The 24,504-nt window shown below is 45.8% G+C and overlaps 1 protein-coding gene across 1 annotated transcript; it reads right to left on the bottom strand.

Moving 5' to 3' along the window:
* On the bottom strand, positions 1-24,456 carry DGAT2 (diacylglycerol O-acyltransferase 2). The gene is made up of 8 exons (XM_005425823.3): positions 24,337-24,456; positions 16,025-16,144; positions 14,943-15,050; positions 14,057-14,127; positions 6,327-6,531; positions 3,082-3,256; positions 2,202-2,404; positions 1-1,414 (listed from the first exon to the last, which is right to left on the bottom strand). Exons 1-8 carry the CDS (start codon positions 24,374-24,376, stop codon positions 1,260-1,262), a joined length of 1,077 nt encoding a protein of 358 aa, XP_005425880.1. The 5' UTR covers positions 24,377-24,456; the 3' UTR covers positions 1-1,259.
* Positions 24,457-24,504: the final 48 nt, after the last annotated feature.

The raw sequence follows: 24,504 nt of genomic DNA, 5'->3' as shown, positions 1-24,504 counted from the left end.
TATTTTTGCCCAAGTTTATTTCTAGAAATTTGTACAAAAATTGATACTCTGTAATACAATAATCTATCAAATATGACAGATGAACATTTGTCTTTAGAGGCAAGATTCCAGGAATGTGAAGTACCATCCTCTTGCATGGAAGAAAGGCACATTTTAGAGCTCAAGATACACTCAATTGAACGGCTGAAAAGGCAGGTCAGACATGCAAGTAGTGCAGTGTTTCGGGTTTATACATAAACAATTTGTACTCCCAAGAAATCTCACTACAAGCAGCGTTAACATCCACATAAACATTTTATAAATACTTTTAAAAGTAGCTCATTTTAGATCCTATGTGTGCAAAGGTTACGCCTTTACATTCACTGGATGGAGTAATTAGAAGCCATCTTGAGGCCAGAAGTAACTCCTAGATTTCCCCAAATACTTCTGGGATCCAAAGCATTGCATCAATAGCCCCACTGCATTTTCCCCCTACGGTCTACCCTAAAAGTCTGCAAACACCAGGGCTACACAACTGCACCATCCCACTGCTCCTACAGCTTACTCTTGGAGTTTTGTGGCTATGAAAAAGTCTCATATTTCCAGCTACAAGCCTCTGTGCAAGCAGCACCTGGGACATACCTGCTTCTGAACTGACATCTTAAATACAGTGGTGAATTTACAGCCACAAAATCATCCACTGCACTATGGATCAAGCTTCACCCGACTCTCTCTGCACCATCCAGCACAGATGCCACACCAGGGAGGTTGGCAGCCCAACTGTACTTCCAGAAAGGGCTTTTCCAAAGCAGAAATACCCTTGTACTACGTGAGCATGTCTCAACAGGGCTCTTGTGCAACACACCTGTAAAACTGCCACGCTGCTCAAATCAACCTGCTGCTTTTTAGACTGAAAACCAGATGAATCCTACTCTCCCAAATTTGCTTGTGCTAGTGGGTACAGTAGCTGTAGGAATTTTTTCTAATTCATTGCTGGTGATCCAACAGCATTATGCAGCAGATTACAAAGGCAATCATTTACCCAAATCCTCACAGCAATGGGGAGTTGTGCTTTTTTTTTTTTTGTATAAAAAGATGTTTTAATGGGATTTCTCTAAAGCAAAGCCTTTATTATTTTTAAAGTGGTTTAGCAACACTTTAAACACTTGCTTTGAAGAATACATACACCCACACAGGCTTTCAAGTACACAGTGACAACTTGGACTCCTGGAAACGATGTGTTGGTTCTGAGAGGAGGAGGTGCTGCTGAGCCAGTGCCTTCAGTTGACTTCCAAGACCTCAGTCTCCGGCAGGCCAAATCTGCTCTTGTATTTGTCAAAGAGTTTGATCAGGGAGTCCACATACATGCTATGGTAGAAGTCCACATCCTGCTGGGATGGATTATCAATTTTGGGGATGGTGATGGGCTCTCCAACTGATAAAAAAGGGACAAATCCACATTAGCTTAATTGCTCCTACAACCTAAGGTATTTGTCCTCTATGGACACAGCCATGGTAGTTCAGCACACCCATTCTGGCACAGCACAATTTGCCATTACAGCAGAGGTTTGCCTGATTCCCCACAATTTTACCAGGCTCTGAGGCACAACTGTCCCACAAGAAGGACACACCCACCACATCTGGAGCAATATCAGATCTGCTTTAGCTACACAAATGTGTCTACTGTTCAAGGTGGCTACGAAGTCCCCCTTCTGTTTACAGCAGAGTGATAAATCCCTCCTCAATTAACATGAGCCAAGAGTCAGTTCTTCTTAGGTATTCCCCTATACACACCACAAAAGCAAAGCTGACCTTTTTCCCCTCCTCCCTTAAAGCCCTGCTGCTCTGGGTTAGAAGACTCAAAGGCAAGTTTTAGGGTTGGCTTTAAATACTCAGCTGTCAGACATGTATCCCACTGGAATATGGGGGGCCAGATTGCTTCTGACTTTAGCTGTCCAAGGCCAAAGAAAGTAGAGCTACAGCCTTTTCCCCCAAAAAAGAGCTCTCTTGCAAAATTGACTGGAAGCAGAACATTGATTGAAGGCTTGTAACCTGTGGAAACTCTTCTAGCTCATTCTCAGTTTTGCTGGAAGGTTTTTATACAGGAGGGAAAGCCATTCTATAGTCAAGACTCCAAGACCAAACTACAGCAGCTGTACAGCATAGACTCAAGTATTCTGCTATCTAGAGAGGCACACAGCATGTTTATACCAAAACCTTACCAACAGTAGTGATGGGCTTGGAGTAAGGTAACAAGCCCCAGGTGTTGGAGGAGAAGAGGCCACGACCATGAAAGATGCATGGAGCAAAGCCAATGTGCTTCTGGAACTTCTTCTGAACCCATCTTCCCCAGGAACCCTCTTCAAAGATCACCTGCTTGTACACTTCATTTTCCCCAAAGGAGTAGACAGGAACCAAGTCCGCTCTAGAAAGACAGAAAAATTCAGAACCCCACTCCCTGGACTGCAGCTCATAGGACAGCCCCACACTTACTGCTGTGTGTTCTGCCAGGCTGCACAGCTGCTGGCACCATTGCCCAGAGCTTTTAGCAGCACAAGGCACTGACATAAGCCAGCCAGACTTGGCATGACATAACAGGTATACTTTGAAGGCATACAAGAGAATTGTACAAGAGACAATGGGCCTGTGGAACATTGTGCAGTCAGGTATTGGACATGCTTCCACATATACTCAACTCCTATTTTGGATGGCCATCTCCTTTCAGACACATGGGATCAGGGGGACTGCACAGGTCCATACTGACACTACCTCTCCTTGCCATGGAAGCCTCCTGCTGTCCCAGGCATCCACGTACCCCTGGCACCTTGTTCAGAGGCAGAAGCCAAAGGACACTCATGTCTGATGCTCTGGGCAAACACCCACACAACACAGCACAACTGCAGAAAGGAGAATCCCTCCAAGGTATCAGCTGCTTCAGGGAACAGAATCACAGAATAGTTTGGGCTGCAGGGGACCTTTAGAGGCCAACTAGTTCCATACCCTTACATTGAACAGGGACATCTTCACCTAGACCCTTGTTGTTGAAATAAAAGCACCTTCCCCATGGCAGCAGTCATGCTCCAGCACTGAGCATGCCCTTACCCATGCCGTAGAGCCAGTTTCACAAATCCCTTCCGGTTCTTCAGCGTCACGGAGTTCTTCCCTGGGGTGCAGTTCAGGGACTCTGCTGCCCCTCCGACTACGATGATGATGGCATTGCCACTGCCATTCTTGGACAAGATGTAGTCTATGCTGTCACGGTTCACAGGACATATACCTGCATTCAGGACACAGACACAAGGCTACAAGATGGGCTGGGGACTTCAGGATCTTCTCATACTTACAGCACAAAGTTTATGCTTCAATTGCAAGTTGAGCTGTCCCACCTCCCTCTGGTCAGAGCAGGCAGTGTTAGCAGGCAACCTATTCCTCAACAAGCAGTTCACAGACCTGGCAGCAACTAGACTTGGTTGTAAACTCCACAAACATCAGCTCTCAAATTTTCCTTCATCAAAAGATTTCAGCAAGGATTTTCTATATCTAGTCAAAGGCACTGGTGTCAGACATCCTCCCTCCATGTAAACTTTACAGTAGGATTTGGTTTACCTTTAGAAAGGAAGAGAGCAGCTGTGTTATTTTGATGGATGGGAGTCCGATATTGACCAATTCCTCAGCAAAATCAGGTGGTTGGATAGATGTGGAATAGATTTAGCAATATAAAAAGAATAAATGGACAAACCTTTAAAACAGATCTGAAGTAATATGAAGCTCTTGCAATTTATGGGACAGAGTGTTTACATAAATCCATACTCTGAGGAAAGTGTGTCTGAAGGTCTTTCCCTCCATTCCACACTGTAAAGAGCAGGACCTCCCTTCACCTTTAGTAAGCAATCTCTGCCCTAAAGCACCAGTCCCCACTCCAGGGAAATGAAAACTTAAAGACAGCACCTTTAATTTCCTCTGTATTGCTTTAAAAATGTAAAGAAACTTGACTGTCTGCTCTATAAACTCTTGCCTTTATCCTACCAGTGGTGTCCAAGCTTACTCCTGCCTCACTTTTTTGGCCAGAATAAGCCAAGGAAAAATGGGATGCCATCACTTACATTCCCATAACCCAACACATCTGATCTGAGTACTTTAGGTCACTGCCCTATTACACTCACAGTATAAATTGCTTGAGCCAAGAACTAAATGATGAACAGGCCCTGGGGACTTAGAACAAGTCTGCCAGCCTTGATGTCTGTCTGGGCATCATCACCTATCCCAGCTCCAGTTAAGAACAGAGCAGACCACAATTGAGACAGATCAGCTGGAACTGAGGATGAGGAATTAGTTTCTTTCAGCACAACTACATCTCTCTGATTGTTTTTCCTCTGAAAGGCTCAGGCCATACTCACTGCTACAACTTTGTCCCATTCTCCACATCAAGGCTCAGGCTGGCTACACAGGCCTGGTAACAGATTTAGGTTCAGCTCTTTCACACTTGTTAGCAGGAGGAGATTACTGCTGCTCACAGCAGCAAATAGTTCCTTCAGAAAGTGCAATGAGACATGGAGACAAGTGGCAATAGATAAAATTCTGCTCTGCAGCACATTCATACCATGTATAGGGTTTTCTGGTCATGTCCTCATGCCTTATAGGGTCCCTGCTGTACCTTAACCTCTAGTAGGCTGTAAAATTAAGAATTTGTACTAGTTGTAAACCAACTGTGTGTCTTGGTACAGTGCTAGGATTTGTTATAATTCCACCTGGAAATGGTTCATCCACAGAATAAAGGACTGAGGGAATTATCAGCACTTTCCAAGTGATATAAAGCCTTTGTATCAGCACCCTTAAGTTCCAGTATAGGAAAGTAAGACAAATCATGGCTTTCAGAAGGTTAACTTCATGACACCTGTAGACTTGCTTAGATCCTAGGAACCGAAGAAGCACACTTTTCCTCTGGTTTAAGCACAATGCTCAGGGACAGCCAAGCCAGCAATGATGTTGCTAATGCCTACTCCCACATTCCTTCCAAAAAGGAGAAAGCAGCTCTGGCTGGCCACAGGACTTGTCTGCCAGTCCTCCTGAACAGATTAAAGATGGTTTTTTTAAATATAAAAAGGCTGCATGGAAACTTAAGCAACACAACTAAATTTACAGATGTGACAGACTAAAAAGCAGATCCCAACTTCTCATGTACTGCTGTCCTGGGAATTCCCAAATTATGGGCTTCACACAGCAACTACCATCAGTACAGGACGATAAAAACCAGCTTGAGATATGCCCTTTCTAGATAGGGACAAACACCTTCTCTGCACCAGATCCACTTAGTTTTTTCTTTCCCCCAATTAAGACAGTAATCTCAGAAATAGTAAATTCTAACAAGTCAGAGTCAGGTACAGCTACTCCTACCGTCTCCCCAGCCATGGCACTTATTAAGATATCTCTTTTAAAGTCATTTATTGATGAATCAGTTCCAGGAACAGCAAACAGATTACTGGATTGTTCAATTCACAGTCTTCAAGTGTTAATCCCTCACCTCTATCTGACAGGTGCTCTCACTCCAAAAAGGAAGCTCAGGCCATGCAGGAACACTTTATTGGTATTTTAAACACTGTTTCCTCTGCCCAGTCATAACTTACAAGCATTAAAATCCTGGATTCCATTAAAATAGACCTATTAATGTAATTTGGCACACTTACATCACTGCATAATCCGTGGAATCCATCTACAGGAATACATCCAGGGAAGGGGGTCTGTGAACAGCTGGTATCATGCAATACTTCACTCTCTACCCCTGGCAGGCACCCAGCAGTGCAATTGGGTGGAGAGAGCATCCACCACCACCACAAAACACAAATGTGTGACAAATGATGTGGTAGTGAGCCCAGGAGCCGAGCTGGCCATGGCTACTCAGTATTTTCAGTCAGTGCAACTTCTTCCTGTACCTTCACACAATAATTAGGAAAACTTGGTTCCACATCTCCACCTTCCACGACTACAGTTGTCAGATATCTTTACTATGGTTTTGGACAAGAGTATCCTAGAGTTAAGGAGGAACACAGAGGAATAGCAGTCCCTGCAGCCCAAATCAGTCATATTCACAGAATGGATTAGGTTGGAAGGGACCTTAAAGATCATCCAGTTCCAACCCTATGCCAGGGACAGAGACACCTTCCACTAGACAGGATTTCTCACATTTATTCACAGCTTCCTCTTGACAACCGTATGAAAGCAACATCTGGGTGATGCTACCAGCAGGAAGTGGTTACAAGAGCTTCCAACACAGCTTTTCACTTGACAGAGGTGAAGACAGCTCAGAGCCAAGAGCAAAAGCAGAAATGGCACAGTGTGATTGTGCTTACCACCAGACATTAAGTAGTCCCTCAATATGGGCATCCTGAAGTTCCCAGCCAGGGTAGCAAGGTATGGTCGGATCCCAGGGAATTTCTGGCCCACACCCGTGGCCTCTGTGCTGAAGTTGCAAAAGGCACCCAAGCCCATGATGCCATGTGGATGGTACCCAAAAATGTAATTCCTGGTGGTCAGCAGATTGTGGGTTTTAACCAGCTAGGAAAGAAAAAAGAGCTTAATTGAAGATGGATATTCTCAGATAGTACATAAAAGTGGGAGAAGGAAAAAAAAATCATATCCCCCAGGTTTTATCTCTCTTCCTATCAGGGATAACAGCCTAAGAGCTCATGTACAGGCTCTCCTGGATTTCAGAGGCTCTGGAAGGAGCAGCCATTTAGAGTTCAGTTTTCCAAGCAGAGGGAGCAAGATAAACAGGCTGATCTCAGACACAAGAAGCTGGCCAGCCAGGTAGGAACAGGGCATGGGTTGCTGCAGCCTGGGCCTTTTGCTTCTCTACTCCTTCTTAAAGTATTCTGACACACCTCTTGCCCAAACCAATCAAGTTCTTCAGTCCTGTAGCCACAGCTGCCTCCTTCCAGGCCCTCTCTCAGCACATTAGTGGCTCACATCCCAGTATGAGGCAGAAAGAACATAAACATCACTGTCTCACAGCAGAAGCAAGTTCAGCTAATGCCTGAAAAAAGAGCCAACCAGTTAATGGGCCTGTTGGCCACCTTCCAAGTGGGAAAATGTGCAGAAGGGTGGTAACCACTGGAAATTATTCCTTCTTTTAAGAGGTTCTGCCCTAGCCTACATGCCAAAGGGTCAGCAAGACACTTCAAGCCATCTGATTCCTGCAGGGCATGCACTAGGAGCTGTGATCATGTTGTTTTCAGGCTGTGCAATATTCCTAATCATTTGCTCCTGCTTGCAGAACATGGACTCCCCACAGCTGCCTTAGCTAGCACAGAACAACCCATTCCCTGGTACCACTACTGCCAGAGGGGGCTTTTGTGATGCTATAGGTAGCAGCAGCATCCCATGTGTCAGAGCATCTTCCCCAGGCAGTACATGTGCAGTCTGAGGAAGCACACAGGACAAATCACAGCAGGGCTGCTGCATCATCCTACAAAAATAGAGATCTAATTTAATTTTTTTCCATCTGTTAGAATAGTTGGTGTTGGAAGAGATCTTAAGGATCATCCAGTTCCAAACCTCTGTCATAGGCAGAGACACCTTTCCCTAGACCAGGTTGCTCCAAGCCCTATCCATCCTGGCCTTGAACACTTCCAGGGATGGGGCAGCCACAGCTTCTGTGGGCAACCTGTGCCAGTACCTCACTACCCTAAGAGTCTATAACCTCTTTCAATATCTAATCTAAACAGCTCCTCTTTTCAGGCTGAAAGCAACAGTGCCACTTTTTGCCAACTGCAACACCCCAGCAGCTCTCAGACCTACAAGCTGAGGCTTTGGCACCCCATCCCTCAAACTATATTTGCAAAGGCCACTCTGCATCAGTTTCCATAGAAAAAAAAACTCCACAGATTTCCAAGATGTCACACCAGCATGTGCCACTGCCTTGGACAAGGAGTGTTTATGCAAGTTCTTTCTGTTGGATCACACTACAGGGAGCTGAAGTACCACTGCAACACACTAAAGCAGCATGCCCAGAAACTTGATTCCCTTCTCCCTGTTCTCAGCCTTGTCCTCAGATGAAGCTACAGCTCCCGTGCTATTTAAAACAGTGGCTGTGATACAAGCATGATGCAGCAGCAGGTTCTCCAAGGTGACTGGCCCTCCTCATAATTCCCTCTGGCTCTGAGGTCATGTAGAACTCCAGGAAGAAGGCACAGAGGCTTGTGGTTGCAACAGTTCTGCAGAGCCCCATTGCCTATTCTTTCCCAATTAGTAATTACTTTGCTTTCACTTCCCACAATAGAAGAGCTGCCCCCTTGATCTATTACAGAAAATGGGGATCACAGGCTAAAGACCAAAAACCCATCTCCAGGAAAGAAGTAGTGATATGGTAAGCAACCCCTCCACCTATCAATTCTTGCTCAGTTGTAGAGACTTCTCTAACAGGCTATCCAGGGCAGCGCTGGACCCCACATCCCTGGAGGGAGTTAAAAGCTTTGTGGATGTGGCACATGGGCTTGTGGTGGCCTTGGCACTTCTAGCAGAATGGTTGGACTTGATGATCTTGGGGAACTTTTCCAGCCTAGACAATATTCTGACTTTTTGACCACAGGCCTGGTAGATACAGACACATGGCTTGGCTGCACAAGCAGCAGACACTCCTTCCTAAACGCTCCTGTCAGAGCAAGGTAGCCATTTCCAAGCCTCATCTCTCACCTGCACCAAGCACAGCTCCTTTAATAGGAAAGACAGCTGAAAGGAGGTTTGTCCTCATCCTTCCGGAGCACGAGGCATCTGCATGTTGAGCTTGGCAGAGCCACACACATGGAAGACACACTGTTCTCCTGCTCCAGCCCCTCCACCACATGCAAGGACACCCAGATCCCAGCAGAGCCATTGCTTGGATACCTCACAGGAACCCCAGCCAAGCTGCAGCCTTATCACCGTGGCTGTTTTCCAAGAGCTCCTGTTATGGAGCCATAGGGTTGGCAATACAAATGACAATCAATCACCCACAGCACTGCAGGAGCAGGGCAAGGGGTGTGCAGGGATCCAACTAAACAAAGGCAAGGGAGAAGGGCTGAGATTTAGCCTCATACTCATACATGTGTGCTTTTCCCCTGTTTGTCCCTTGCAGGCTGCCACTGCCCTGTACACCTGTCCCACAGCACAGAGGCTCACAGAAGGTAAACATGGAGGGTGCAGGTGAGGTTCAGTCTGTTCTCCTAGGTGAGAAGTGACAGGACAAGAGGACACAGCCTCAAGTAGCACCAAGGGAGGTTCAGATTACATATTAGGAAAAATTACCCAAAAGGCACTGGAATAGTTGGACTCAATCTTCAAGGTCTTTTCCAACCTTAGTGTTTCTATGTGTTCTTCCACCCAAGTCAAGCCAGGGAACCTAAGACCAACAGACATCAGACAGGGCTGGGCACTTCTCTGCAAGCAGAGGTCCTGAATCTGCTAATGCACAAACTCAGCCCAGGGAGGGTATGACCTGCCAATACCTTCAGCTCTCCCTAAATTTAATCTAGAAGCAGGAGTTTCTGAAGTAGTGTAAATCATGTATTTCTAGACTCAAGCAAGAGTGAAAATAGTGAAGTGCACAAGAGGGGGCTTTGGAACGAGAATGCTTTTAAAGGTCCCTTCCAGCCCAAACCATCCTATGATTCCACGCCTCTCTTCAGGAGGTTGATCACTCACTGCTGGTTCTTGGAACCCCTCCCCTTGAGAAGCAAACAGTGTTACCAGGCTGCCCCAAGGAATTGCTGTGGCTGTCGCTGAACATCACCACTGCAACTCTGCTCTGAACCTCCAGCTGGTTTTTCCTTTTGCCTCCAAGGTCTTGTCCATTTCCACACAGCTCTTTGGAGCCTTGGTGCTCCCAGGATGAGGCAGAGTCAGCACATCCCTGCTGCATCTCAGCAGGACAACCAGTACTGGGAGTGAAGATGAACCTTCACCCCACTGCACTAACACACCTGATCCCAGCTGCTGTTAGAGACCAAACCTGTTTCTCTGGGAGCAAAGTCCATCCACCTTCCTAATAATAACAGATTTCTTTACACAGAACTAAGCCAGCCTACAGGAGCAAAAAGGCAGTGCAATAGTGTAAAGAAAATTAGTGTTAATATTTGAGTGCCAGATACTGCTAAAGAACCACATTGCCAATTTTAGTTTTAGCAACAGTGGCGCATTCAGTAGTGGAGAAAGAGGACTGCAGAACCACTGCCGCTCAGCACCAGGAGCCAAAGAGCAGGAAAAAAATCAGTGGTCTGGGTGGGAGCTGAGCAGCACTGACTGGAAGCATGCAGAGAGCAGAAAAACCAGAGCTCATCCTGCAGGATCCAAGCAGCAGGTCTCATGAGCACGTAAGCTTGCAAAACAACCCAAAAACTGCACTTGGCCACATCACACTCAGCAACATGATGGAAGAAATTATCTTCCCTTCCCAGCAGTGCAAGCCAGGACCTGAAGACCCCCTCACCAGGCTCCCAGAATTATTTATATATGTCACAAATTCACAGAATGGCTTGGGTTGGAAGGGACATTAAAGCTCAGCTTGCTCCAACTCCCTGTTATGGGCTGGAATGCCTTCCACCACACTTAGGTTAGGACAGAGCAATCAAATCCTTCTATTTCCATTCTGTAAATCGTGTACAACAATTAAGGAGGAGCTTTGCCAGGAAGCAAGCCAAGACACAGAATACAAGACAAATTAAGAGAAACAAAAAAAAAAGACATTTTTGGCAGCAATTCCTGCTCTGGCCAGATGCCTACTCTCCCACTGCAGTGAGCAGGTCTCCCTGCAAACACCTGAAATGCTCTCAGTCTGACAAAGGTAAGCCAAGGATCTGAAGCCCTGACTACCTGGGGTCCTACTGCATGTGGAGATGTTCACATGCTCAGGTGACAGCTTCTTCACCTAAACAAAACCTTCTGGTCATGGCACCGCCAGCATGACATCCTCAGATCAGCACGTGCTTAGGAGGCTGCTGGGATCAACAGTATGGGATTGAGATGGTGTGTGCAGATGAGTGTGTGCACGAGACTCAGTGTGTGCAGATGAGTGTGTGCACGAGACTCAGATGGTGTGTGCAGATGAGTGTGTATGAGATTGAGATGGTGTGTGCAGGTGATGTCTGCTCAGTCCAGCCCCATGCACACACCTGCAAGGGCTTGGGCTTCATCTGCACTTCAGGTCCAGGACTCAGTTCACTGGAACATTCCTCAGCCACTTCACGTGCTGCTGAGCTTAAAGCACTGTTTACAAGGCCAGCCATTAACCAGCAGACAAACTTAAGTTTCTAGTGCCCTAAAATAACTTATTATTGTCAGAACAGCTGCATGAAGTTCCAGGGAACGTGGCCAACTCAGCTCATGCTGAGTAACTGAGACAGATTCAGGCTGCTTTCCAAACCCACCTGGTATTACAAAACATGACCTCATATCTCCAGGTATGGGTACAATAGTCCTGGTGTTTCAGGCTGGGAGGCACTGCTGACTCTAGTGAGACCAGCCTAATCAGCACAAACATTGGAGCAGAGCTCAATTCTCATGCAGCTGCTCTCATACAGCAAGCAAATAGGAAGGAATTCTTGTCTGTGAGGGTGGTGAGGCCCTGGCACAGGTTGCCCAAAGAAGCTGTAGTTGCCCCATGCCTGGAAGTGTTCAAGGCCAGGCTATACAGCCTGATTGAAGCAACCTGGTCTAATGGAAGATGCCCCTGACCATGGCAGAGGGGAGGAATGAAACAAGTCCCTTCCAGCTGTACTGTGATTCTATGAATTAAATCTGAGCTGATGGCCCAACACAGCTGGTACCTGTGCAGGAATGGATGCAGCTACCACAGCTCTACATGCAGACTTAGCTGGAGGCCAAGTTCAGCATTACAAGTGCCACCAGTGTGACTGTCACTGGTGTGATCTGTCCTTGCAGTGCTCAGCAGACACATGGCACAGGATGAGATGCAGCAGAGGAGTGTCCTGACAAACCATAAGCCTGGGACGCAAACCAAGTCCTTGAGCCATTACACAGATCAGAATCCAGTAAAAGTTATTTTTGCAGAGAGAACATTTAAACAAATGATCCTCTGTAGACCCATCTACCTCTTGGGCAAGAACAGGTAACTAGTTTAACCCAGGAGTTCCCATGCTCTCAGCAAGCATTCTGGTTCTTGGTACCATTCTTAATATCCAGAGACATTATTCATTGTTCATGCTGATGAATTGCTCATGCACCAGTCCCATAATTACAGAAAACCACTTCTAGCACCTCTCTAGCCTAAGATCCCTGCAGCAGCTTTTCCCAACCCTGCAGCCAGCTGGCTGTTCCCCCAAAACACGTGCAGGAGTCATCTCCCAGCTGTCAGCACTCCCGCTCTGCCCTTTGCATGTGAAATACCAGTCGGCTCCATAAACCTTGCACAATTCCTCCCCCTTAGCAGCAAAGGAATTACACCCATAAGGAGTTCTCACGAACGGATATGTGAACTAGCAAGTATTTAAATAAAAACTGCCACAAAGTTTAGTTTATCTACCCCATCTCATCTCTAAACCTACCTAAACAACCCAGTTCTTTGACAAACTTTTAATATCCACAGTGAATCTGACCTGCAGGGCTTCTGCAGAGCACATTTCCATGAAGACAAGGATAAATGTGCTTCAAAGGACTGATGGAACAGCAGAACCAGGACTACAGGTGACCCTTTGGAACCAAGTCCCCAGCAGAGCCCATTTCACCAGTATCCAAGGCAGCAGTGTTTAGTGCAGCACTAAGGACTGGTACTAGAACACAACACATCTGAGATCCATCTTCAACAGCAGAGCCTGCTCAGCTCTGTCAGCCATGAGACCCAGGCTGACTTCCAGCCTGTGCAGGCATAGCGAATTTTTCTGTGTACACTTAGACTTGCCAAGAATTACCTGTTAACAACAGCAAGTTTCATGGTGAACTTGGCAGGGGTGGGTCAATGGTCAGACTTGCTCTTAAAGGTCTTTTCCAACCTAAATGGTTCTGTGCTTCTCAGAGTACAACAAAAGGCTTGTTCACCAGCAGCACGTTCAGGTACCCTGAGAGTTCAAGTGACTTTGCAAAGGAAGAATCCAGCCTAAGCTGCTTTGGCATCCTGCTGGAACTGGATTCCCTGTTCCTTTCTGAGGCTAGACTATCTTGGGGATAGGTAGCTCAAAAGCTCTATCAAGGTCCCTCCCTCATAGTCAAGCTGAGTAAAACTTGCCAACAACCTTACATAATAGTCCTTTCAGCTGCATGCCCTTCCAAAGAGGATCGAGTTCCCTCCTAGCCGAATTTGACCCCTGCTCCCTTCCAAGTCATCCAGCTAATTCTGCGGTCCCAGAGCAGTCTGGCAGCCCTGTCCTCTTTCTGCAACATGTCTGAACCAGTAGGAAAAATACAAGTATGTGGTGAGCAAGTTACAAGCTGGAGAACTGAAGCTATTCCCACTGCTGGAAAATCCACTTCTCCAAAGCAAAAAGATTTGAGGACAAATATCACTGCCCCCTGTGAAGCACTGACTTTTGGTGCCCAGAGGTCCCAGATATTCTGGCCCAATACATCCCAGAGCAGAAGTGTTACTGAAAAACAGGCAGAAACTGAGCTAGATTTTATGATTTATGAGAGGGGAACAGTTAGGGTCAGGTACTACACAGGACCGCTGCAACACAGAAGAGACTCGAGTGATTTGCATTGGAAGGAACCTTAAAGATCATCCAATTCCAATTCCTTCCCATGGGCAGGGACACTTTCAACTAGACCAGGCTGCTCCAAGCCCCATCCAGCCTGGCTTTGAACACTTTGAGGGATGAGGCAACTATCACTTGCTGGGACAACCTGTGCCACAGTCTCCAGCAGCTGGAGAGATGAACAAGGAGGTAAAACCACTAGAAACAGCAGCTTCTGGCAATCACATTGCCATCATTGGTATTACATTTCAGATTTTCTAACCACAGCTGCCACAAGCAGTAGTGTGGCAATAGTAACTGAGCCATGTCCTGCTCACAGTTCAGTGTCATAGACAGTCTAGTGCCAGTACAAGACACTAAAGCAGTTAAACCCCAGGGTATAGAGTTAAACTTTTACTTACTCTTATTGGAAAATAATCCCTGAAGTACCTCCAGATAGCCCAGTTTCTCACCCACTGGGATCTTCTTCCCCCTGTTGAAAAAAATGAATCATGTCTTTAAAGCTCCTTCCACGCAGCTGTCCATCAAAAAACCTAAAGGACTCCAGGGTTTGCTGTCTCACTAGAGGAATCAACACTTTCATTCCTCCAAATGGGAGACCTGCATCATTCACTGAAATCAGTGACACTCTGGAATACAAGGTACTTCAAACAAATTAAGGGTTGACTGCAAATTCATGGTAGACAACTCTACAATTCAGAGTAGAAACACTCCGATTCAACCTTTAGGAAAGGCCAGAATCTTGGATGGTTTCAGCCATCTTGAAGCAATGGACAACTGTGCTCATCTGGCTATAAAAGTAGCTGCCAAAGCTTGTTATCACTGCTGGTTCCCAGAGCTGGCTTCCACAGGTTTGGGATTTTTTTTTCCTGAAATAAAGTAATCTGCTTAATTTGTAGCAACACTGACTCCACAAAGGAGCTACACCTGGATAATCACACCACAATCTGAACCTTGCAAGAGCTGGACAGGACAAAAAGGTCTTGAATCTTTAGATCTTTCTGAAGTAAAGAAAGAACCTATGCCTTATAAATATGTTAGTAAAAGCCAGTAATGGCATAATAGCAGTGAATGTTAATTTTGTATTGCCCTCAGCCCTCAGAAAACCTGCAGTCACTGCTCATGCTGAGGGCTGACATTTAAATGCTTCACTGAATAATGCCTTTGGTCAGTGATTCAGCCAAGTCCCACTAAGAAGAGAAGTCATCCATCACAAGGAAGTGCTTCTTTGTCCAAATATGGAGACAGGGACACTTGAACAACAAGTATCTCTTCTGCAATATTTACCTTTCTTTGGTGTATTCCAGTCAAATACCAGCCAGGCTAAATACAGAGCAGCAATCGCCCAGCAATCTGTGCACAGTATATACATGAGGATTAAAGTGCAAGCAATACCTGGAGAGGTGCAAGAAAGAAGAAAATAAGGTTGCAGCAGGTTCTGGTCTCCATTTACACCCCCTGCCTTTTGACTCTTCTAGGCTGAAATCTTAGTCTCAGTCTGATGTCATTAATCCTCAAATAAATTGGATTTGATCAAAAACCCTTTATGTAGGGCTGTGGTAGCTTCCTCTAGAGCTCTGGAAAACCTCAACCTCCCCTTAATGGTGCCTCCAGGCATCTCCTATCTCCAGGTAGGGCAGCTGCTTCATCAGACTGGATGAGCATGAAGATTTCTCTATGGCCCACACCAATGGGATTTTCCCCACAGCTACACACATCTCCCACAGGTTACACCAGCTCTGTTCAGCCATCCCACCAGGGTGCCAAGGATCCCACCAAAAATGACACTGTCATTTCAGCACAAACTGAACTAGGAAGGTAGAGTGAGACAGATGCTGAGAGCAGCCATTCCCCAGTTTAATCATGGACATCCAGTGGAGCAGAGCAGCCTGAGGTTTCACATAATCCAAGTACCCAGGGATAAACAGGCTTTACTCTTTTACTGGTCTAACACAAACAACTCTTGCTCATCTCTGATACCTCCTGGAAGCAGACCAAGCCAAGTGGAAGGCATTACTGTTGCAATCACTTGCATCAGTTACCAGCTGCTTCTAAGAAATCTCTGTGGATATTCCCATGAGCAAACCAAGAAAGACATTTCCAATTGTTTCAGCCTCATTTGCATGGTAGACACTGACACAAGCTAAACATCAGTCTTTCCATAGCTCTTATGATTTTCTACAGCCAGGAAAAGTCATTTATAGTTGAAAATATCAATGTAACTGGTTTACAATATCCATGTATCCCAGGAACTACACTGCCGCAGTACACATCTAGTAATTAACACTTATGAAAAAGTTAACATTTTGCATTAAAATTCATCCAGAATTACAGCCAAAACCCCTTTGCTTTAGGCCAAAATGTGTTACCCATGATAAGGAAAGTGAGAACCCATTGCAGCACAGAGATGATCTGGAGTTGTTTCTCTACTTTGGATTTCAATAGCCAGAACAAATCCTGCAGAGCAGAAAGAATGTTCGATCCTGTGCCTAAAGAAAGAAAAATAAGAGAAATAAAGTTACATTTGCACACGGAGCAAAGGAAACAACATTTTTCCTTTGAAACAGAATCATAGAAGGAAGGATCATCAAGTCCAGCTTATTTTAGTAAGAGGTTTCAGATAAATGTGCAGTTTGCTTTTACAGCAAGGCTTGCTGAAAGCTAATATTTTCCATGGAGTTTGGGCATCCTGGAAGAGGAAGGACTGCCATGTGCCAACATTCAGCTTTTTTCAGAACACTGGAGGGGATTAATGAGTAATCATCAGTACCCACCCGAGCAAGCCTCTATTAACCTGACCATAAAAATGCAGAAGATGTTAACCCATGTTCCTAACACACACCCTCACCTCACACTGGCAGCTCCTCAGAGTGGTGTTTGGTAAAAGGGAACCCCATGAGCTCACAGTAAGATAAAGATCAGCTGCCTCCAACCACAGGCAAGCAGACACCTGGCTGTGGTGTGAGCTATTCTCATCCATCCCTCATAAGGCCTGTTGCACAACTCCCAGCACTGTTCAAGGAAAGCTCTGTGCTCCAGCCTCCCTCAGCACAGCCCAAATGCTGGCTGAACACCTCAATATACAACCCTGAGGATCCACAGCTCTACGAGCAAGGAAAACTATCAGCATTCCCAAAGCAGTAAATAAGAAGGAAGGAGCTGAAAACCACTCTTGTAGAAACTTAAGATATTCAAGCAGGGAAAAAACCCAGAAGTGGGTAAAACACTGAAAACACTTGCTTTCTACATGAAGAATCACCCACTGCAGCTTTTGACAGTATACACAGCCCCCAGAAAGAAGCACTTGCAAGTGCATTTTCCTTCACTTTTCTTGATTACTTTATTTACAAGCACCATAATAACTGACCAAAATACAAATCCCTTTATGTGTATTTACATATTTTCTTTTGTATTTAAGGATCAGCCTGTTATTAGGACTACGAAAGAAGCTATTACACTGAATAGGTTCAGTTCTTGCTGACAAGATACTACCTGCTAGTGGTAATAGCATAGCAAGTGTTCACACTCAGTCAAATGAAAGTGATTAAAAATAGCTTTTCTAGGTATGAGCAGGCACTAGGATTTTTGGTAGTTTCTACAAAGATACTTTCACTGGTGCATCCTTTAAATATGTAAAGCAACTGTTTCATAGGAATGAGGGTTAATTTAGATTAGGTAAGGAAGAAGTTTTTAACTATCAGGGTAGTAAAACACTGGCACATGTTACCCAGAGATGTCTCATCCCTGGCAACATTCAGGGGGGAGCCACACCAAAGGCTGCAGTCTGAATTTAGAGCCAGACCACCCAGTTCAGACCCTTGGTTCTGCTTAGTCCATGTTACATGAATAATCCCAGTGGTGCACTGGGCATTAATTACTCTAAGCAGACCAAGTTTTAGGCTGGGATAGATCATACCACTACAACTCCGAGTGAACTGAAGCCTACAGCACTAATCCTGGTTGAAACGACAGCTAGAGCTGGAGGCAGTTCTTTACAAGATAATACAGTGCAGTATTAGGAATGAATCCAGCAAACAGTTCTCCTGTTTCTGAGGTGAGACAGGAGAATATGATGAGTTAAACTGTCACCATGCATTGGTTTGCCACACTGGAGTATCTAAGCAGTAAGACTCAGAAATCCCATGCTGTAAAATCTAGCAGCAAATCCCCAAATTTGGGGTGAGGGATAAACTTCACCCCATTTTTTACAAAGCCAGTTGCCTGTTCAAGGGTAAAAGAAATCTTTGGACTTAGAATGATTTGTATTCAAAGAAACCTTTATAGCTCACCTCAATCCAATGCCCTGCCATGGGCAGGGATACATTCCACTAGACCAGGTTGCTCAATTCTTGCTGAGAAGCCACAGATCCAGGTACCTGCTATCCCAAAAACCTTACAAAATTGCATGTGGACAGACTTGATATTGACTGAGGATTACCAGACACAAGTTTAAAGAAGCATTTAGCAATAGTGGTGTCACTGGACAGATGTCTATGTCCTCCAAAAGAAGCCAAAAGTCTTTGAGATTGTTTGTGACACAATAAAAGCCCAGCCCCATGTAACTTTTTTCTTCCAGCACCCGCATTTACACTACCAAACCTCTTTGGCTTCATAAACCAAACACTCCAGCCTTGGATCAGCTAAATCCCTATCCTCTTATCAAAGAGAACAGCTGTTTATCCCTCTAGATGAGAATTTGTACTTCAGCATTTTCTAGATGTTCAAACAAATTGTGGGCATTGCCAGCCCAGTAAATAGACCAGTATTGAGTAGTACAAGCCAACCCGCCAGCTTGTTTTTTGAACCACATAAAACTCATAGTCAACTCCTGCAGACAGAGGGAAGGCAGTGGTTTGCCAGACAGCTCTAAGCACCTGCCCCTAGACAAGTGTCCTGGGTCAGTTATTTGCTGAAAGCAAACATATCCTTCAAAGAGAACAATATTCTCCACACCAGGTGTCCAGATTGCAAGGCAATGTGTATATTCTACTTGCCATCTGTAAGAGGAGGAGCAGTTATCTTCAGTTAATTGGGCAGTTTCTTTATCTCCTCAACAAGCCAATCCTCCCCCTGGGGAGACCTCTGCTGTTAATGGGCCATTGAGAGACACTGCATGACTGATAAAAGTTGTGAGATGCTCTGCCCAGAGGGAGTAGCCAAGCATTCCTAACTGGATATAATCTGAGATTTTGGGATACCAGAATAGTCTTTCCATTGGATTCCCAGAGGAACAGCTGCCACTTCCACTGGATCTTCAGAGGAAGACTACACCCTTCTACAGGATCCCTGCTCCAACAGAACCACATCTGTCACTCCAGGAGCACTGCAGCCACCATTCCAATTTGACTGCTACCAACATCCTGACCCACAGGGTGTCAGGCTGTATTCTGACTCTGTCAGTGTTGCTTTGTATTACTGAGTTGTTTATTTTATTTTTTTTATTTTCTTCTCTAATAAAGAACTGTTATTCCTGCTCCCATATCTTTGCCTGAGAGGCCCCCTTAATTTCAAATTTACAACAATTCAAAGGGAGGGGTGTTACATTTCCCATTTCAGGGGCAGCTCCTGCCTTCCTTAGCAGACACCTGTCTTTTCAAACCAAGACACCAGGAAAGTCAGTAGCTAACATGGCCTGAATATTAGCACTTATTTCCCAGTTAAGAAATGAAAGATGCCCAGTAGCAAAGGAAAGGACCATGGGAATGGTCAGTCAAACTGGCAAGTTCACCAGGTCTACCCTTGCACCAAACTGCATACTCCAGATCAACCCATTTCATCAACAAGGCATTTACAGATTTTAGTGCCAAGAGAATCCTTTCCAGACAGTCCTGAGCTTCTCATTCATCATGTCTGACTGACACTGTGTATTCAACCCTTCAGGCAAGCCTTATGTCCTTTCAGCTTCAGTAGCCAGGAAGCATTTTTGGAAAGACCCTCCATGCTCTGGAGAACCAGGCCAGTACTAGTGACACAGAGCAGAAGAGCTCTGACAAGTCAACGGAAATAGGGGGGAAGGGGGGGTTGGCTCTCAGCCACAGAAGAATAACCCAACACTGACACTTGAGTTCAGTCCATCAGAGAAAATACTTCTTCCTAATGGCTCGCCTGTGGGCCCACACCAAGCACCTTTCACATATTATAAATCCAACGCATTTTCTGTAACTTTCAGGGAACAGATTATCCTTATAACCTACTTTAAAAGGGCCCAGTAGACATAACTATAATTTGTATACATTCCAATCAGTCTTTCCCCAAGGAAATATCCTGGATCCTGAAGAAACCCAAACCTCCATCTTCTGACGCAGAAGACAGTAGCTGATCCTGTGCTGGCCACACCACACAACCCCTGGAGCATTTTCCAGGGTACCTGTCCCAGAACTGGGAAGCCTGACTGGGGAGCCTTAACTAGACAATCATGAAGATCCTTTCTAACCCAAGCCCTGTTTGGGTCAGCCTTGGCAAACCATATCCACACAAGATATAATTTACCAACAGCTTTCCTGGCCTCACATGAGCTGGTCTCTAGCTCACACTGCAGCCCATTCCCTGCAGTACTGATGGGATACTCCCTGCACTAAGCCAGGCATGGCTCCCAAGGACATTCCCTGCCACAATGGACAGAGTAACAACTTCTCCAGGAGACCTCCCTGCTGCTAAGAGATGGCAGTGATCTGCAGCCTTCCAAGGGAGCTCAGGGACATTAGCCACCTATCCTGCAACTGGTCATGGGCTCACCATACTTGTATCATTTAGCTCCATTTAACATCAAACACAGGAGTTGCTGCCAAGGAGATCCTGGAATCCGCAAATGGTTTGACCAAGCATTTGATTCCTGCATTACAGACTCAGCATCTGGTGCTCTTCTAGCACAGTTTATTTCAGATAAATTACACAAACAACATTTATCTAGGCAGGGAAGTAGAATCAAAGATCCCAAGAGTGGAAGTAAACAGGACTTCACATGTGGGCACCCAACTGACATGACGTAATTAAATGTCAGCAAAGGAAATTAACTGAGAAGAAGTACAAGTGTTACATATGGTTTAAAATACACTGAAACCTTGTTAAATTCAAGCTTCATCTGCCACCTTTTCCAGATAATTAGCATGTTAATTCTTGGCTAATAATTAAACTGCTTCACATGGCTTATTTAGACAAAAACCATATTAGATCCATCAAAGCATAAGCTGCAAATGGACATTTTGAGCCACGTATTTTGCAGAGAAGCTGAAATGGGAACAAAGATAGACAAGACCAGTACTAGAATATTCAGGAGGACTTAGCCACCCATGCAAGAGCAGGAGCCCACACAGCTCGCAGGTGCACCTGTAAAACCCCTTGAGCCACACAAGCTCTTTTGTGTCTTAGATTTACTTGGGTGCCCCAAGCACAAGCATATTCACTACAGAGTAAACAATTTGTTAAGAAAATAATGAGTAAACAGCACAGAGTATAGTTATCCTGCCCTGTACACAGCTTTAGAACAGTTTGCTCCTGTCCCAGGAAGCTACTCAATTACATATCTGCAGTATGGTGTGTTTATGACTGGAAATCAACAATATATTTGAAGAGGGACATGCAAATAAAAAATTCTAATCAGGTCTTTTAGAAAGGAGCTGGGATTCTCCAGACCCAGGAAACAAATCTGTCATGATTACTCATGTTAGTTCTAGATTTACTCACAGCACTAGACTCAGCCCTCAGTCTCCACACTCACAGCAGTATGTGTGTTGAAGTGATGTAGCCACAAGACCCCACTGTCCCAGAGCAGCCAACACAGCTTAGATTTCTAAAGGTAGCAACACTGCACAGGTCTGGACAAGAGAAAATGACCCATCCTACTACAGCTCATCAGTGTGTCCAGAGCACATGAGAGCTCTGAAAGAGGTGTTTCATATGAGCAAGCCCAGACCTTCACCTCCCAAGCAACTTTGTCAAGAGACAACACCTCATTGCAGCCAGCCTGATCCTGCTCTCACAAAACAGGAGCTCCCAGGCTGCCCACCCCAGAGCAGAACTCAGGTCTGGTAAGCCTCACATGCAGTGTAAGACTAACTCCAAGGTAAACCCGAGCAAAACCATCTTCTTCATCCCAAACTTCTCAGTGATGAAGTAACATTAGAAAAGACATTTCAGCACAGGACAGCCTTTCAAGGTTCCAGCCACACTAGCATCTTTCCTCAGGGGAGAGGGATGAGACAGACCTCCTTGCTGCTCCGCCCAACGCAAGGAGATCTCCTGGGCCTCCTATGGCCAAAGTGGGGCAAGTCAAGGTGAGGAGACCACAACCCCTCCTACCCAACCAGGGGTATCAGAGCATCATCCAACCTTAGGCACTGGTCCAAGGTCTGCTCTGATTTTTGCAGTACTGGGTTGATATCAAGGAACATTCCTCTGCATGCATACAGGGATGGATACAGGGGCAGATGCCTGCACCTCTTCTTTTTTTTTTTTTTTGCTTGTTTTTAAATAGGATGACTTAATTCAGCCAAATTTACCAGCACCAGAGCAAAATCAGATGCCAGGAAAACAGTAAGACTAAAGGATAGTATGAGCCATGCTCACCCCAAAGTCAGCCCTTTGCACAAGCATGATACTTGGAAGAAAATATTCAGGGATGTAGGAAAAAAAAATCTAATGGGCTTGTTCTGCACATCTTCTGTAGTGAGACACGTTGTCCAACATGATCAAGCAGTACATGAGGTCTCATGAATGAACCTCCACACCACAACACCCCTGCCAGTTTTGATCTGCAGGGTCCCACATCACTAACTCCATACCCAGTCCAAGTCAGAGCTCCTCTGGGAGGCACCTGGATTCGGCTCTGAAGACAGTCCTGTGCTTTCCTGCCCAGGCTACAGCACTGGCAAGGGGCTGGTAGATGTTGCAGTCGCCAAGGCAACATCCCTTGTCTCCCCAGGCAGAAATAAGTTAAATTAAGCTAAAAAGCACAAATATCACTGCAAAATCCCCACGAGGTGCCTCAGAGGAAAATTGACCTGAGGAGAGTTAAGACAGCTTTCCATCACTAATCAGGATTATCTAGAGATGAGGCCAATCACTGTCCCTAAACCACAGTCCATTTTGAATTATGCATGTGTCCTAGATCCATCATTAACATGCCAGTGCCAACAAGGTGGCTGCTGAGGTCTCAGGTCAACCCTACATATTTTATAGGTTTCCTGAATTATTTATTGTCTGCATTTAGTTTGCAGTTAACTCTCAGTATAACAGTTCAGGTGATGCTAATTCAAATAACCTCTCTCCACTGAAAATATAACTTGTCCCCTATTAGTCATGCAAGCAAGCAAAGTTATTTTAGGAAACAGATCTAAACACAGGAAACACATGCAGGTCTTCTCCCCAGTCAGTTCACAACTGATCCTTCAGATCAATCTAATATCCTGGCTGAGATAAGCACCAGCAGCTCTACACCCAGGACTGGACAGGACAGTGCAAAACCAAGACTTTAGAGGTTAATTCACCAGGTTCACGTCCGTTCAGCTCTGCTAATGATTTGTTTAACCAATAAAACATTTCACAGGTCTCTTCATCCCAGGCGGTATTAGCAGTTTGCTTTTTGAGGGCAAAAAGCCTTTCTTTCACAACACAGACCAATCACTCAAGGACCCTCCACAAGTCACAGGTTAAATCGCTGTCCAACTGCATTTTCACGCAGCGTTCCCCCGTTTGCAAATCCTGACCTTTCTCCAGACAAGCACCCTTGCAGAAGGGATACAAAACCCTATCTAGCAAAACATTTAGACTTGATGAATTTATTCCTAGAAGATCCTTTGAGATGCCTTTACAAGTAGGCAAGGTAGCTTGTGGTTTGGGATTTCCTATACTCTCTCCAAGGCCTTTAACCAACATGTCCCAGCGTGCAGGGAAGTGCTGGGTGTCTGCAGCAGCTCTGTCCACGATGGGTGTCGGCGGCTGACACCCGTTCCACTTCTCTAAACAAGTCCCTCACCAGCACGGAGGGCTGCTGAAGGAAATCTGGCAGGACTGGCTACCACCAAACTCCTGCTCAGCACTAAATCTTCACCTCCTCATTATAAGGCAGCAAAAATAGCAACATGTTGCCATTTTCCCCTTGATGTAGATGTGGGGAACACAGCATTATGAAACAGTTGGACTCGCTGAAGAGGCCTTTTCCAAGCTAAACGAAATTCAGTGAATAGAGTGTTGAGAATGAACTTTATCCGATAAAGCGACTACACTTCTCTTCCTACCACGACAAAAGGAAAGGGTGGGTGAGGGGGAGGGGAAGACTCGTTTACACCCAAGTGCCCCACGCCCACATTTTGTAAAGGTGCAAACTCACTGTAGTTTGCGCCTCGGCAAAATGTACAAGACCCAACTAGAGCCGTTCCCAGCAGCCCCAGGAGCGCACCCCGAGCCGCTAAAACACAGAACCTGCGCAGAGACCTGTAATCCTCAACCCAAGGAAAGCTACAGCTCCCTCCCCGCCATTGCACATGGCTCTTCCCCCTCCTTATTCCCCGTGAACAACGTTCCTGCGGCCAAAAAAAAAACAAAATAGGAGGAATATCATAAAGCTGAGTATTTCGGTGCTGCTCCCACCCCAGCCCCTGAAGCACCGGAAAGCTGCTCCGCACCGCAGCATCCCCTCCGGGCAGGAGGCTCGTCTCCAGCCCTTCCCCCGTCCCCCCGGTACCTCGGAGCACGCCCGAGTAGGCGGCGATGATGGTCTTCATGGTGGGGGGCGCGCTCAGGGCTCGGGCAGGGCCATGGGACGGAGGAGCCCCCCACCCTCCGCAGCCCCGGCGCAGCCAGCGAGCAGGAGAGACTCCGGCCGCGTACCCATATATAGCCCCGGCAGGAG

The sequence above is a fragment of the Geospiza fortis genome, unplaced genomic scaffold (genome assembly GCF_000277835.1).
Source record: "Geospiza fortis unplaced genomic scaffold, GeoFor_1.0 scaffold154, whole genome shotgun sequence".
In the NCBI taxonomy this organism is placed as follows: domain Eukaryota; kingdom Metazoa; phylum Chordata; class Aves; order Passeriformes; family Thraupidae; genus Geospiza; species Geospiza fortis.
This window is presented reverse-complemented; position numbering and strand designations above follow the sequence as displayed.